Here is a 15,691-nt window from a genome sequence, read left to right on the forward strand (position 1 = left end):
ACGGAGAATGTGTGTGTGTGTGTGTGTGTGTGTGTGTGTGTGTGTGTGTGTGTGTGTGTGTGTGTGTGTGTGTGTGTGTGGCGTGTGTGTGTGTGTGTGTGTGTGTGTGTGTGTGTGTGTGTGTGTGTGTGTGTGTGTGTGTGTGTGTGTGTGCGTGTGCGTGTGTTAGGAGCGTGTCTGAGTAGAGTAGAGTCTTCTTCAGTTCAGTGTTTGCCAAATATTAGTAAAAGTGGTGACAAAACACATTAAAGCTTGGTTTATAGGCTAATTCATCGTATGACGACGTTGCTCGTCGTCGCTGAAAATAGCAAATGATGGGCCGGACCGCTGGCGTTAGCTCTAGTGTGGCCTGACAGTGCATTGCGGATTCGAGTCCCGTTCCTGACGATCTTGCAGATATATATGTCTCTACCCATCTCTCTCTCCCTGTTTCCTGTCCATCTCCACTTACTGTAGACTATCAATGAAGGCAGAAAAAGACCCCAAAAATATATTTTAAAAAAAAAGAACAACAAAAAGAGAAGAAAATGGCAAATAATTAACACATTGTGTCACAAGATACCCATGGCCATGGTAGGAATGAACTGCAAAAGTGTGAATTTCTTGGGCGAGAACGTAGCACTGTGAGTAGGGCTGTTTGGCAGGGTGTGCGTGTGCATGCGTCTGAGTGATAGAGAGAGCTCGAGGCTGGATTTGAGTGTGTGTGAGCTGCTGTGTAGTGTGTATAAACCATAATCTGCATTCCTCCTAACTCCAGTGAACCAGCATGTCCTGCAAAATCCAAAACATTTTAATGGTTCGTTTTGGACTTTTGTTTCAAGAGAAAATCTTAGGTCTAAACTGTACCACCGCTACTACTAGCCTACTACTTGGAATAGTACTACTACTACTATTACTACCACTACCACTACCACTACCACTACCACTACTACTACCACTACTACTACTACTATACTAATAATAATAGCATAGTTGTAAAAATTTCATCCATCGGCAAAAATAATTTTGCAGATGGAATGCTGAACCACGGCCCCTAATGTCCTGTCCGGGTTGGACAAGAGTTGACCCATCAACATTTCTTACTGCCCCCCACCACCCCGGCAATTTTGTCAGGTATGCGACTCTGTGTCGTTTATGATATTGAGTTACATTTGATAACGTCTGTGTTTGGAGAATTCTAACTCTTTGGAGTTATAGCGGGGGGATAGCGCCCTCTAGCGGCAGTGATGTCAGACTTCGATGCTCTATTCCTCGACTCCCTCTCCCCGTTTCCTGTCAATTTCCACTGTCAATAAAAGCAGGGGAAAAAATCTTAAAAAATATATATCTTTTAAACAAACAAAAAAAAAATGCAGGCCATGCACTCTGCAGTTTCTGTGCAATCTACAAAGCAGAGCAGCTTGCAGAGCTTTTCTGTCTTGATGTTGCCTGACACTGACTTTCAGGTTCCGCCCTGATAACACAGGAGAGCAATCTCTTTGTCTATTCCCCGCCTCTCAACTCATCCGATTGGACAGTGGGGAAAAACAGCAATGACCTGGAGCGCTTATCTGCTTTGAGTTTTTTTTGTTTCCTTTTTTACTCGAGGCACCCTGAAATACGCGGGGCGCATAGTGCACATAAACACAAGGCGACATGAAACGCAAAAGCAGCGAACAAAACGCTTCATTCACATGCATAGCATTTGCAAAAAGACGCCCACAGAGGCTGAAACTGTCTGTTGTGATCGGCCCCTAAATCTGCCATCCCCACACACATCAGCCTCTGTCATCATGGCATGTTTTTCAGTTTTTGTCTTGTTTCCTTGTGGCCGTTTGGCTAGCCGATAACAAGTAAAGGCATGGCAGGCGGCGTGGCTAACTGGAAATAAACAACTGTGAACTTCAGTAAAAGCCTTCCTTGGCGGCTGTCTGCACTATGTATACTACACGGACAATATACTTTTAAAAGCAAAGTATTCGGACCGGAGGATAGAAGCCACAGGAGCCATGGCATGCTGACCAAACAAACAGATATATGGTACAATGTGGGGAGAGGGGGGGGGGGGGGGAGAAGAGAACAACATTTCTACAGGTGCAGAGAAGGAAGTGACCAAAGGGCATTGAGGGTACGTACCAGGGAAAGCAGGGGTGGTCTGTCCAAGAGGGGTAAAGGGGGTTTGCTGCATAGCCAACTGGTGGAGCTTGGTCAACTGCTGAAGGGTTAGGAGGGAAAGTAGAACTAAAGCTTAATTTATGAGTCGGTGAAGAAGTGTCATGCAACATGTCGCTCACCCCCAGACCCCCCCCCCCCCCCCCCCCCCCCCCCGCCCCCTTCACCAAAAAAAAAGATGCCTCTTTTCCAAAAGAAAATAATTATTTATTTTTCTTTGGCGAGCGACACGTCAGGCTTTTCCCTCCCCGCCGAAGCATGAATTAGGCTTAAAGGGGTATTGCAGTTTAGAACATGTCTGGGGTAATCTTTTTTTTTTTATATATTTTTTGTCCCACGATTTTGTAACCCTTATTTTTCACCCGGTGCCAATTTTCTAAGTGATCCTGGGCACTACACTCCCCTCACCAGCCTAGGGAGGCCAGGGCCGAGCTCATGCCTCCTTCAATGCATGAGAGCCAACTGACCTTCTTGTCACCTGACAGGAGGGAGTTTCCCTGGTTGGACGTAGCGCGTGGAAGGAACACGTTATTCCAACCAGTTCCCTTCCCCTCCATCAGGCGCCCCGGCTGTCATGGGGGAGGAGTTTAGTGACCAGGATTACTACATGTTTTTGTGAGGGTATCAACTGGGGTAATCTTAACGTCTACTCAGGCCATTGTATGCACCCTAGACTTTTTAAGTTGCTTCATTCAACATTTAAATATTTGATATTCATTTGATCAGACACACGCATTAGAAGGGCAATATCAGTCACCAGAACCAAGAACATTTGTTTTAAATGAGTCTGAGTTTGAAGTTCAATGGGCTTATATACTAGCCTGACACTGTCAGTGGGACTCTTTGAAGATTGGTTCATACTGGATTATCCCGATCTCAATTGGGCCGGGCCGCCGGTTCGATTTTCAACCGAGAAAACCCCGCCTTTGACAGCGCCACCAGACCCTGAATGAGAGGCTAGCGATTCAGGGGCTGGAGCCAGGCTACTTATAATACAGTAGGATATATAAAATCCGATATATCCTATATATAAATATTGAATCAAGCTTAAGACTTATCTGCGGTGCAAACAAAACAAAAGCCCAAGTAGACGCTACAATGACCACATAAGTGTTTTAAAGTGAAATACCCCTTTAAAGAGGTTTTCAATTCAGGACACAGGTCTCACCAGGAACTCAAGCCAACCAAAACTATACAGTGAAGAAGAAGAAGTGAGGAGAAGAACACCATAACACACAGTGAAGGAGGGCAGGAACGTAGGATAAGAGGAAAAAAGAGGGAGAGAATTGGACACTCTGTTATCCGGTAATATGTTGCCAACGTGATTAATGCATCCTTTTACGACTGTGGTCTTCTACGTTGCTCTGCATTTTGTTTTTAGATCTTTGAAATTCACCCTCAGGAGTTAAACACACGAACCCTTGCGTTCCCATTCTGGATGTGTCATAATAGGCAAACATTTAGCAAAAAAACAACACACTCTGAGAATGTGTTGCAAAAAACTGCAGATCTACTAGCTCATAGGGACGCTAGGGTTAATGCGGTTAAGTAGTTAACGCGAACAAATTAGTCGCTCGCACTGTGCTTGTACGTCTGCTATTTTCACTATTAAATAGCCGCTTAAGTGATTATTAATTCATAATGTGTTTTTGTTTGGGTGCTGGAGGGACACCAAATTTCTCTTTCGGGTCTTGAGAGAAAAGGTTTGGGAGCCACTGCTCTTGTCTATCATGTCATCCAGGGAGTCTGAGCGGCAGAGCCATGCTGACACGTCCCCCTTATGAAACACATTCAGGTGATGTTACTGTCGCCACTGCCATCAGCTAAGGGGGGGCGTAGATGCTCTGGGTCGCTCTCCTGATGTTAAAAGGAGGTTTAATGAGGGTGGGAGAGGACGTCGAACCTTTATTTGAGTGATTGTTAACGTCAACGGACTGCCTCGGCCGCCATCAATCACTGCCTGACTTCGAATGAGCGGCTCCCACTTGGGAGATGCTCTATACGACAAGGACGGATGAAGTCAAATTATGAGCAGGAGACATGAATCCTCTGGAATTAAGGAAGTGTCTGCATCGACATTAACCACCTCCACTGTCCTCATCATCCATCACTGTTCTGCTGGCCACCACATGTGCTCATATAAGGATAATCCATGATGTCAAACATTAGCACCATTGCCGAGCACAACTGTGATTTGAAAGCAGTAAACACAATAATACTCTGCCAGAGTTACACATTTGCTCTGTAGTTGCACCCTGTTTTTGCAGTCTTTAACCACATGAACCCTATAGCCCCCCTATTCCCCGACGAACATTCGGTGAAAATAGCCAATCTACCAAGGGTAAAAAAGGAGCAGACCAAGTATAGACCCCTTGGGGCCCCCAGTCAAGTGCATTATGTGCACTTAAAGCCTTTAAGTGCATTATGCAATGGAGAGATTTTGTATATTGTAAGACAATATAATCATGGAGTGGACATGCATTTTTGTGTAATATTGTTAGGTATGCTGTTCCCTGACAATGATGTATTATGGTTTTATAGATTATAATATAGAATTTAAAAGAAATGGTGTATGAGGGTAACAAAGTGTCTCTGATTGTTCACAGTGTTTAAGCTATGTACTGTATGCAATATTTGTCATTAGATCATCAAGAGACTGGTAACTCACATCTGGGTGTGGGATGGCATATTGTCCCTGAATTGTGTAGGCCTGTATGGGTGGAAGAAAAATACAAAATAATCACATTTTAACATCCTAAAACAGCTATTTTAGAGATTAAGTTTATAAAAAGCTCTACAGATACCGTACTTACAAACAATTGCGAAGCTTTTCAGTACAATAATCTGCATAGGTGAATAATGAAATATCCTCAAGCTAAAAAAGTTAAGTTGCAATGAACCATATACATCTTCCACATATTGAAAGCAGTAACCAGCCTTCAGAAGGCACTGGTTTTCAATTAAAGATGGACGGGCATGAGATTGCATGCCTTGAATTTAAACCCAAGTATCTTGTTAATTTGCACAACGACTCTAAAGGTTGGTCCACATAAAGATGGAACCATTTGCATGCAGGTGATTTACATGCTATAATCTTTGACTCTATAACATTTTATTTTATTACAGATGCAGGCATTTGTAAGTGAAGCATGGTTAATCGTGTGATACAATATCTCAAACCACTGCCTTGCCAAAATATAATTTAAAGGTTAGCCTCAGCAAATTCATATAATCACAAATGAATATACAAGATTCTATGTGAAGCAAGATAATGGATCTAGTGTAACAAGTGCCAATACATAAATACATTATTTTGGAATTGATGTACAAAATTAAAAAAATGAATGAAAATAAAATATGCCCATAAAGTAAAATTGTATAACTTTGGACAGTACAATGATTACCGGTATCTCTCAATATATTGTAAACCAATTAGTCCATGAGCCAGAGCCCCAAAATTGAGCAATGATTATCGAAAGAGTGGGCAAAACCATACCTATATTAAATTGTTTATAGGGTCAATATAAGTAAATAAATATATGATAACCTTTCCAAAATTAAAGCTCTGATTTGTGATTCATCAAGCGACTCTTTCCCAAGCCACTCTATCCACAATGTATGGGTGGCTGTAAACTAAACTAAACAAAAATAAACTCATTTTCATTTTTTGGCATTTTACATCAAAATTATTTACTATAATTATTTTTGCTGTAATGCTCTTACTTATGGACAAGAAAGGGTTTGTGTTATGTGACAGTTTTGAAATGAAGCTAACAAAAATTGTTTGTGAAATAACCACTTTGGTGTTTTCAGCTGTGTGATGTCTCCACAAGAACTCCAATCCAATCTAAGACTTTAAAGAGATGAGTGGGTTGGATGCTCTAAAAGCTTCAGAGCAGGTTTATACGACTTTGTGTCTGAGACTTCAGACTAGACTTCCTTACAGTGTGAGGCTCTTTCATTTAACATCTGCGAGATTAAATTAAGATACAATCTTAAAGGGGTATTTCATTTTAAAAACACTTCTGTGGTGATTTTTATGTTTACGCTGTCTTTTGTGGGCATACTGTACACCCCAGACAGTTTGATTTGGCTTCATTAAATATTTAGATATCTTTATTATTTTGAAGACACACATCCCCGGTTCTGCTTCATCCTTCTAATGCGTAAGGGGCCGTATTTTTTCAATTACTTTTCTCATTAATTTTTTTATTTGAAATGTTTTCATTTTCAAAAAAACATATTTACAAATTAGAAAAAAATAATTGAAAAACACATCAGAAGGGCAATATCAGTCACCAGAACCAAGGACGTGTGTTTTCAGTGTATCTTCAGTGAATGGTTAAAATCTTTGAAGTTGGTTTAAGGGTTTATATAGGAAGGGGCGTTTCCGATAAAAATCAAATCAAATATCTAAATGTTGAATCAAGCAAATTAAAAACTGTCACACAAAAAAAAAATGCTTTAGAGTGATACCCCTTTAAGAAGTGAAATTACTTTCTTCACTTTCTTCCAAATATTCTGAATGTATTCAGCTGCTTTATAGTGTGCAAAGCAATACAAAAAAAACTAAACAAAAAACATTAGCATGCATTAGTATTTTGCACTGAGGCTGAGCACTGATGTCATGGTCGCTGACTCAATACAATAATTGCTAAGAAGATAATGGATAGTTGCTGCCCTAGTGGGAGGGTTTCAGCATGCAAGGGAATGTCAAAGTAAGGAAACCTGAGTGCACTAACAGGCAGTGGCTGGTGCTGCAGTGAAAGGTTGATGTTGGCTGCGGACGGCACCAGCGGCTCGGCTCTTACCTGGCCACCTGAAAAAATGACAGGCGTAGAGGCGGGCTTTGGGCGGTAAGGGATGGTGGCACCTTTCGGTGGGGACTAGGAGAACCAGGAGAGAGGGAAGAGGCAGAGGGCAGTGTTAGACAGAGACACACAGTCCGCTGCAGCTATTTTGGTTTCCACAAAGACGACGAGAGAGAAAAGACAAAACCCCTGATCAAAATAGCAACCCCTCTCCTTCCCCTAGGGAAATGACTGTTGGGATCCGTGGCAGGGCATTGTTGTAAAACTAAGAGCACAAAACGAAACCTTCCTCAAAAGAGTAAAGTTTGAAAAGGGGGTACATCTGTGATCAATACAGTTGTCAGAACTGTTCCAGCTATTGCGCGTTTGACCGCATCATGACTCACTGTGAGTCCACGGACCGCCACAGGAACATATGAGCAGTCTTCACAACTAACTTTTAAATAACTTTGAGGTGTCCTCGAGCAAGGCATTTTACCCCTAACTGCTGCAGTGGATCTGTGTATTTGGCCAACAGTAGAAGTATGTAAGTTGAGTAAAGCTTCCTTTGATGAAGTACATGAAAAGCCGTATTTAGGAAATGCTCAGCAAGAACAGAAACCAGAAATAAATAACTATACACTGTACAAAAAAGCTTTACCTTTAAAGTCATCAATCAAAATCAAAGAAAACAAATATGCTTATTTAACTACCCCTGCAAATACAACTGCATCATTTTCCACATCAGAGGGAATATTACTTTTACACACGTATAAGTGTGGGAAATGTGCTAGAACGCCCACATGATGACTGTAAAGGGCTGGCACAGTGTTTCTAAAAGGTCAATTCATTAAATCAGGATTCATGAAATGAACTGCTAAAAGCTCTGCTGTGCTCCTGTGTCTGCCTTGATCACTGGCTTTCTTAAGAGTTAAGACCCAGCAATGACTCTCAATTGAGCTAATAAAAAGCATTGCTATTATTTTCTGGAAGGCATATCTCCAACATACTCTATCTCCATTAAAGTCATACTATTCTACTCAAGTTTTTCTTTTCTGCTGTCCTTCTTTTGAATCTTTTCTAGGTCCTTATATTCTATTCTAAGTTCTCCTATTCTATTCTAGGTTCTATATTCTATTCTAAGTTCTATATTCTATTTAATGTTCATCTAGTCTAGTCTAGTCTAGTCTAGGCTATTCTATTCTAGAAGCTGTTTCTCAAATTCCATACTTCACCTCCAAGTTCTACTGTTTGATTCTATTGCAGAATGTGTTCAGTACCTCCAGCATGACCACACAAATCTGTTTGACACACTGGATAATGGCTTCTGGGGTGCCGGAGATTGTCACCGCACGCTCTGTCGAGTTGGGAAGCATGTCCCCTGCCACCTGGACCTGGGCCCCTGTGGACTGCAGAGGAACAAAACCGCATTAAACTCATTAGGCTACATCAGGGGTCTTCAATGTTTTCAGGCCAGGGACCCCCAAACCGATGGGGAGATGGAGCAGGGACCCCCTACCTCGTAGAGTGGGGGGGCTACAACATATATTGTATAATTATAAAATTGTGTTTCATATGTATAAACATACCATGTTAATGTGCATTCAATACTAAGCTATTTAAAATAATAGACATATTAATATATTCATGCTTTTATTTTAAACATACATGTACAAGGTACAGTGAGTAGGGTGGCCGTACTGCCATTTATAAACATACCTTATTAACTTATTAACTGAGAACCAATCTCAATAATATCAACAATCTGTCAATTGCACAATAATCATGTATACAAGCTTTTTAAAATGGACAGTATCAGGATTTATTTTAAACATAAACGTGGAATTAAAAAAATATATATTTATAGACAAATCGACATTTTTGAAAATATAAAATAGTTCATATATATATATATATATATATGTATTTTTTTGTTTTTGTTTTGTTTAATCAAGCAACAATTTTGCGGACCCCCTGCAGTATCCCCGCAGACCCCCTGTTGAAGACCTCTGGGCTAGATGCTAGAGTGGATGTGGTCATGCACATCATGATGTTAGAATTCAAAAAGATATGCCTGTGAGTGTGTGCCTGTCTGTCTGTATGTCTGTCTGTCTGTCTGTCTGTACAGGGTTGGAGCATGCATTTCCAACTTGAATTGTTCCTGACTTACATAATTTCCGAGAGGGCGGTTTATAAATAATGGTAATAATATATTATATAATTATAATAATTGTTATTTCTAACATTACTAGTACAGCACTGGGTACTCGAACACTGGGTACAGTGCATACTCTGACAACAGGTACAACGTGTATTGCATATCCGGGTGGGGCATGCATGCCCCTGACTTGAATAAGCCCCTGAATAGGCCGGTGCCCTTTTTTGTTTGAAAAAAAATGTGTTTTTTAAAATATACGGTATATTCAAATATTCAGGGATTTACTTCCTTGGCCTGCTGGCAGTGTGCACAACAAATGTGGCACTGACTGGTCAAGTCGTATGCAAGATTAACCGCACGCATGCATGCATGCATGCATGCGCGCTTACGCACGCACACACACACACAGACCCTCTTCTAGACGGGTCGACCCCTAGGTTCAGTACCATGACATGTAAAAAAAGGGGAAAAAATAAAAAAACATTGTCACATGGTTATAATATACAAAGTATTATTTATTGCATCTATCGTCTGGGCTGTGGCTTTGATCCTTGCACTCCATGCTAATGATTACTTGATGTAATGTCAAACAGAGAGAAGTAGTTGCACACATCCAAAGACCAAATGAGGCAGGTGTCGGATCAAAGAAAGACAATTCTCAAGTGGGAAGAAAGGAGATCTCATCTGCACATTGCAGCTGCCTTAAGTACCAATTTATTGGCACATCTGAACAGAAAAAGCATCAATTTGCGCTCACGCTCTTCTTAGTCTGAAGAATAGTGTCTGCTCGAAAAAGTTATTTGCACTTAAGGGAGCTACAGTGTGCAGATGTCCTTTCTTCCTTCTTTGCTAGTGACGTCACGTCAGCAATTTCTTGCATTTCTCCATGGATGAGAGCCCTGGTTGAGGTGTTGAAGTGTTTTGCTTGAAAAATACAAATTCATTTGGCTTCATAAATGTATTGCGTCATCCAATACCTCTCTCATCTCCTTTATCTTGGAGCCTCCTTTTCCGATGAGTGATCCACACTGGCTGGCTGGGACCACCAGTCGCAGGGTGACGGGGGGCTTGCTAATAGCCGGACTATTGCTCATGGAATTGATTATGTCCTGGAAAATAAGAAAATAAATGTGATTTTGGCAGCAGAGAGAGATATCTGAGACGTGACTTGAATAATCCTTTGCAGTGACAACTATTTCAATTTAGGATTTTGGCTGGTAATAAGTGCCCGCGTAAAAAGTGTAGAAACGTAAAGGCATACGAGTAAAGTGAGAAGGTATTGCAAAGATACAAGCTTTAGATCTGCTGGTTGATCAGACGATGGGGCTGGTTGATCAGACAGTCGTCTGGGCTTTTCCACACTGCTCGGCTGGTCTGACCCATGTTTGCAGGCATCAGCAAGAATAAAGTTAATCATCTTGCTGTCTGCATATATTAAGTATATTAGATGTAGCTTGGCGAGGAAGGGGAGGATCACAGTCAAATATAATGGAAAGCACAACATTCATGTTCATATTGAAAGCCTATAGAAACCAGTCTAAACAAGCAAGATGTCTTTAATTTGCAAATCTCCACACAATATGAGAGACGCAACAAAATAAAAATGAGCGCTGCCGCTGATCAGGATTGACATAAAGCTACTCACTGAGACAACAGCTAATACCCATATGCACCACACACATATCCTGTACAGGATATTTCATATCGTCGCTGTCGGGTGGAAACCTTGTACTGTATGTCCAAAACCACTACTTTTCAGGGGGAAAAATTTAGCCAATGTAGTTTTTATTTACTGTAGTCACAAGCTCTTGGTAATACTTTTCATTGGTTAAATATTTACAAAACCAACAGACAGATGTAACCACTTTCAAGCTGGTGTCCCTATTTTGGCCATGTCATTGGTGAAAATATTTCCATTTTTATTTAAATATAAAAAATAAAGCAACATGTTGTGAGCTTGTAGATCGGCTATTTAAGTTACTTTTGCTTACTTTGCTTTTTATGCATTGATTATTATTATTTTTTTTACAACACGTCACATCGTGACACTTTGTAAGCTTGTAATTCGCCATTTGTCGTACAACGAACTACCGCAAGGATTAAGTGGTTAAGAGATTTGCAGCCTTGCTGACAGCATTTCCCAAACTCATACCTCCTCAAACTTATAGGCTATCATTGCAAAAGCCTTGAAGATGGCATCTGTAGGACCTGTGATGGTGACAATTCTTTCTGGACAGTTGCCTTCAGAGATGTTGATGCGTGCTCCACTCTGCAAATCATCAGAACGGAACAAAAAATATCAACATTTTAAAGAAGAATATTTTATTTTTTATAAATACAAACACAAGTATTTCTTCCTTCCATCTCTATTACGTTCTCTTTAATAAGCTGCTCAACATCAATGACATTTAAGGAGCACCATTTTGAACCATATCTTCATATACTATCCTCAATAATGCTCATTTTAAGAAGACACAATTTATGTCTAATCACTCATTGGTGGGATATGGAGAGTGCAGAAACCTGCCTATCATTGACATCATCGATGGATATTCCAAATGTTACAATCTTATAATGAGAATTGATGAGGACCAATTATAGTAGTGGTTTAAATGTAACATTTAGCAGGAATCACATTTCTTCTGAAATAATGGTGTTGAAGTACAATAACATATTTTCTTACCAAAAAAAAGAAAGAAAGAAGTACACTACTCTACCGTTTGTTAATAGAAAACGTATTCTTGTAATTTTTTACAAGAATGTTTCTTGTTTTAATGTCCTCTGCAGTATCTGCATATTTAGATGTTTACTCATTCATTTTGTTCTAAAGCTGTCATACTCTTAAAGATATAATAACATTTTGTATTGTGCTAAAGTCAACTTGAAGCTGAAATCGCATTCATTTGGCATTATTTAATTTATTGCATTTATACTGCTAATACTGTTTGATTTTAGTTTGTTTCCCTTTTACTTTCCCAAGTGTAAGACACATTGAAACCTTGCTTTTGGAAAGTAAAGTTGAAACTTTACATTTATTATACTTTAATTAACTTTAAACTGACATCTCACGCAACAGAAGCTGATGTCAGCCGTTACCTAGCAACGTCAATTTGGCCATAATTTGGCCGGCCACAGACACTGCCACAACATGCACTTTATATGGTACTAGATACTACTGTATATGGCAATATACAGCGGTATGGTCCTTCAAGGGTTTATTGCATTATTATTATAATTATATATAGATATCTGCAGTGGTGGAAAAACGACTCACATTTCTTACTTACAAGTAAAAGTATCAATACTGCATTGTAGAAATACTCTGTTACAAGTAAAAGTCCGGAATTCAATATTTCCTTTAGTAAAAGTACAAAGGTATAGGTATCAAAGTACAAAAATGTTTGAAGATAGCAGATCTACAAGCTCACAACGTGACGCGCAACGCTGTGAGCTTGTAGATCGTCTATTTTCAAAAATAGCCTATGTATAAAATAAGGCTGAAGTGGTTCATGTATGTTTTAAAATATAATAATTTATAATTGCAAAGTGACTAATAACTAAAGTTTTCAAATCATTGTAGTAAAAGTACAATATTTGCCTCTGAGATGTAGTGGGGTAGAAGTAAAAGTAGCTCAAAATTGTACTTAAGTGCAGTACTTGAGTAAATGTAATTAGTTACTTTCCACCACTGGAGATCTGTACTTTGCATTAGACTGAAACCTACCTCCTCTCGCATCTTCTTTACTGTTTCTCCTTTCTGGAACAAAAGTGAAGGAACAGCAGCCGTAAGAGGAGAAGTAGAACAAGGTACTGTATAATGTTCGTATGCTTCTTGACAGTTGAGTCACAACAGTGCTTCCCAATCCCTTTGACAGTGAACACAAAAGCTGGCAGACTTTACCTTTCCAATTATGCTTCCAACCTCCTGCAACAAAACAGACAAGAGAAAAACAATTTATTGTGAAGCATTTATTCCATAATTCCCTGAAAATGTGCCTTTGAGTCCTTTAAATAACCTGCTGTTTGTTGTTGGTGGTGGTGTTGTTATGTCTTCCTACCATAGTGTGAATAGTACAGGACAAGCTTTGTTTATCCGGCCTCAAAGAGCATTGTATGGAAGCGAATAGATGCACGCTATCACTCTTCATGAGAGGGGTGTTGTCAGGTACTGAGTTGGATGGTGAGCGAATTTTATGAAAAGAATTCCAACAAAAATGAAAAAATTGACAACCACCATTAATGCTGGGCCCAAAAACAAAGGAAGTCAACTTAAACAAACTGAACAGATCTCAACTGCTCAGCATCAAAACTGAGACATGTCATATATAGTGGGTGATCAGACCACTAATAACATAAAAGGGCATAGACCAAGACTAACATTTAAACAGATTACAAACTAGAAAAAGTGCTCCTCGGCGCACAGGTCTCCACCAGGTCACGTAGGTTATTGTGGCCTCCTGGTGGTGCTATAATAGGCCAATGTGAAAATGTCTTCTTAGGCCTTTCACAGCAATTGGACACTGCATTCATGATTTGAGGGAACATGGTGCAGTCCAATTAACCCATCAGCTCCTTCTTTCCTTGGCCAGCCATATCAACTCCAGCACTCATCCGAACTGATAACTCAAAGAAAAATAAACTTAAATACAAATTCAATGACTCCTCATAAAGCAACTTGACCCTAACAAAGGTTAACTAAATGTAAATGCACTCCAACCTTTCCATCAAACAATAGCAATAAACAGTACGTCATTTAACGGTTCTGTGTGTGGTAATTTATGTTTGTATTCTGTAGTGCTGAAAAGTAATCTAAACAAAATCAACAAACTGACAAAAATAAATGACAAAAAAAAGTTAAGTTTCTACCACCATGTTTTGCTGCCTTAATGTGTGGCTACTGCTGTGGCCATCACAGGTGTGACACGTGTGACAGTGGCTGAGATCATGAAGGGCACGGTCACAAATGCCCTTCATATGCGTCAGAAGTGTTCCATATGCGTCACAAGTGTTCCAGAAGCTTCCCCATTGACTTACAACGCGTAGGAAGCACATGTGTGTCTGTGCCTTAATACTCTGACTTCTCCACAGTGACCCAGAGGGCCCAGTCCATCACAGTGCCTCTGGTTAGATCCTTTGAAGTAATTTGTAGGTCTCAAGTGGTTAACCCAAGACCTGAGGCGATTCTTAAAAATCTTTTCTAAATCCTAACAGTTTCTTGAAAGAAATCTTTTCTTTTTTTTTACGATTTTTCAAAAATAGCAGATCTACAAGCTCATAGCGCGGCACTTGGTGCCGCGCTATGAGCTTGTATATCTGCTATTTTTGAATAGCCAAAGAAATCTAAAGTGACACAGATGCGTTCCAGGTCTTAATGGGTTAAAAGAATACTTGCATGTACAGTAGGTAGATGATTTAGAGACAATATAATGAGCAATGAGTTTGATTTCAAAATGATCCAAGAAAATCCAAATTGATTAAATATTTTGGAATACTTTGTATTGGCTACTGTATTTTAAGGTCTTTTAGAGGGAGACCTTTAATTGGGCAATTCAATTTAGGTAATTTAATGATGTAACAGGTAATATTATGTTTTCCTCTAATAGGATAGTTGTGAACTCCTTATAAAAGTATAGATAATGCACAAATAATGAATGTGGCACCTGGTCCTTGAGGTAGGCGTGCATCTTCTACAGTACACATCTACTGTAGGTGTGCACATGTATGATGTTACTGTATTATAAACATGAATTGATGCAACCATGAGAAAAACCTTCCAACAAGGTTGTTAGAAGCAAAACCTTCAAACAAGGTTAAGCTGGCATGAAACCCTAAGCCGGTTTTGTGGTTTGTTTTCCTGTACAGGTTAAAAACTACAGAAGGGTAAAAACATGGCAGGCTGACCTTATAGTACATTGTGATGTAAGCAACGCAGCTGCAGCTAATAAAATAAAAATTATTGTGTGTGGCAAATTCTATGAATGTGCAATTCTTACATCCATCACGGTGTACTATAAGGTCATGCTGCCATGTTTTTGCCTATCTAGTTTTTTAACATGTACAAGAAAACTAACTACAAAATCAATCAATGTAGTGTTTCACTCCCCTTTAAAGAACAAATCACATTCCCAGTCCTCAGCATGTTCCTGCAATAACATGATTACCTGTAATGCAGCCCGCATCTACAGTTTGGCGCCTAATAGTCTACTTACTTTTCCGTGCATGAGGAGGCGAATGGTGAGGGTGACATTGAGACCACCCTCTGACTGGACTTTGTTGGGCTCCATGCTGCAGGACATAGCGGGGAGGTGGGGAAGGGGAGGGGGGGTGGGAGGCAGGGGCACGATGATAGTGGAATGGGAAGTCCTCGGGGTGGAATGGGATGGTACAGCAACCAGCCAGTCACCTGCCGAGGCCAGGACACACACACACACACACACACACACACACACACACACACACACACACACACACACACACACACACACACACACACACACACACACACACACACACACACACACACACACACACACACACACACACACACACACACACACACACACACACACACACAAAATGAGTTTCAAGAGGT

The 15,691-nt window shown here is 40.1% G+C and overlaps 1 protein-coding gene across 4 annotated transcripts in view; it reads right to left on the reverse strand.

The window, feature by feature from the left end:
• The window catches only part of LOC311064857 (poly(rC)-binding protein 3), a gene marked incomplete at both ends in the record, with an annotated part of 24,234 nt that extends 8,851 nt beyond the window's left edge, over positions 1-15,383 (reverse strand). Inside the window, 9 exons of one of the 4 annotated variants that reach the window (XM_084084860.1) lie at positions 2,116-2,191; positions 4,820-4,861; positions 6,963-7,037; positions 8,222-8,350; positions 10,077-10,208; positions 11,252-11,368; positions 12,824-12,856; positions 13,001-13,024; positions 15,309-15,383. In XM_084084860.1, the coding sequence (XP_083940986.1) occupies positions 2,116-2,191; positions 4,820-4,861; positions 6,963-7,037; positions 8,222-8,350; positions 10,077-10,208; positions 11,252-11,368; positions 12,824-12,856; positions 13,001-13,024; positions 15,309-15,383 (703 nt within the window). Of the gene's footprint in view, positions 1-2,115; positions 2,195-4,819; positions 4,862-6,893; positions 7,038-8,221; positions 8,351-10,076; positions 10,209-11,251; positions 11,369-12,823; positions 12,857-13,000; positions 13,025-15,308 lie in introns of all 4 variants that reach the window. The other 3 variants (XM_084084859.1, XM_084084858.1, XM_084084857.1) reach the window with 3 other exon arrangements.
• Positions 15,384-15,691: the final 308 nt, after the last annotated feature.

Source organism: Gymnoscopelus microlampas (assembly GCF_963454915.1).
Source record: "Gymnoscopelus microlampas genome assembly, chromosome: 17".
Taxonomy (NCBI): domain Eukaryota; kingdom Metazoa; phylum Chordata; class Actinopteri; order Myctophiformes; family Myctophidae; genus Gymnoscopelus; species Gymnoscopelus microlampas.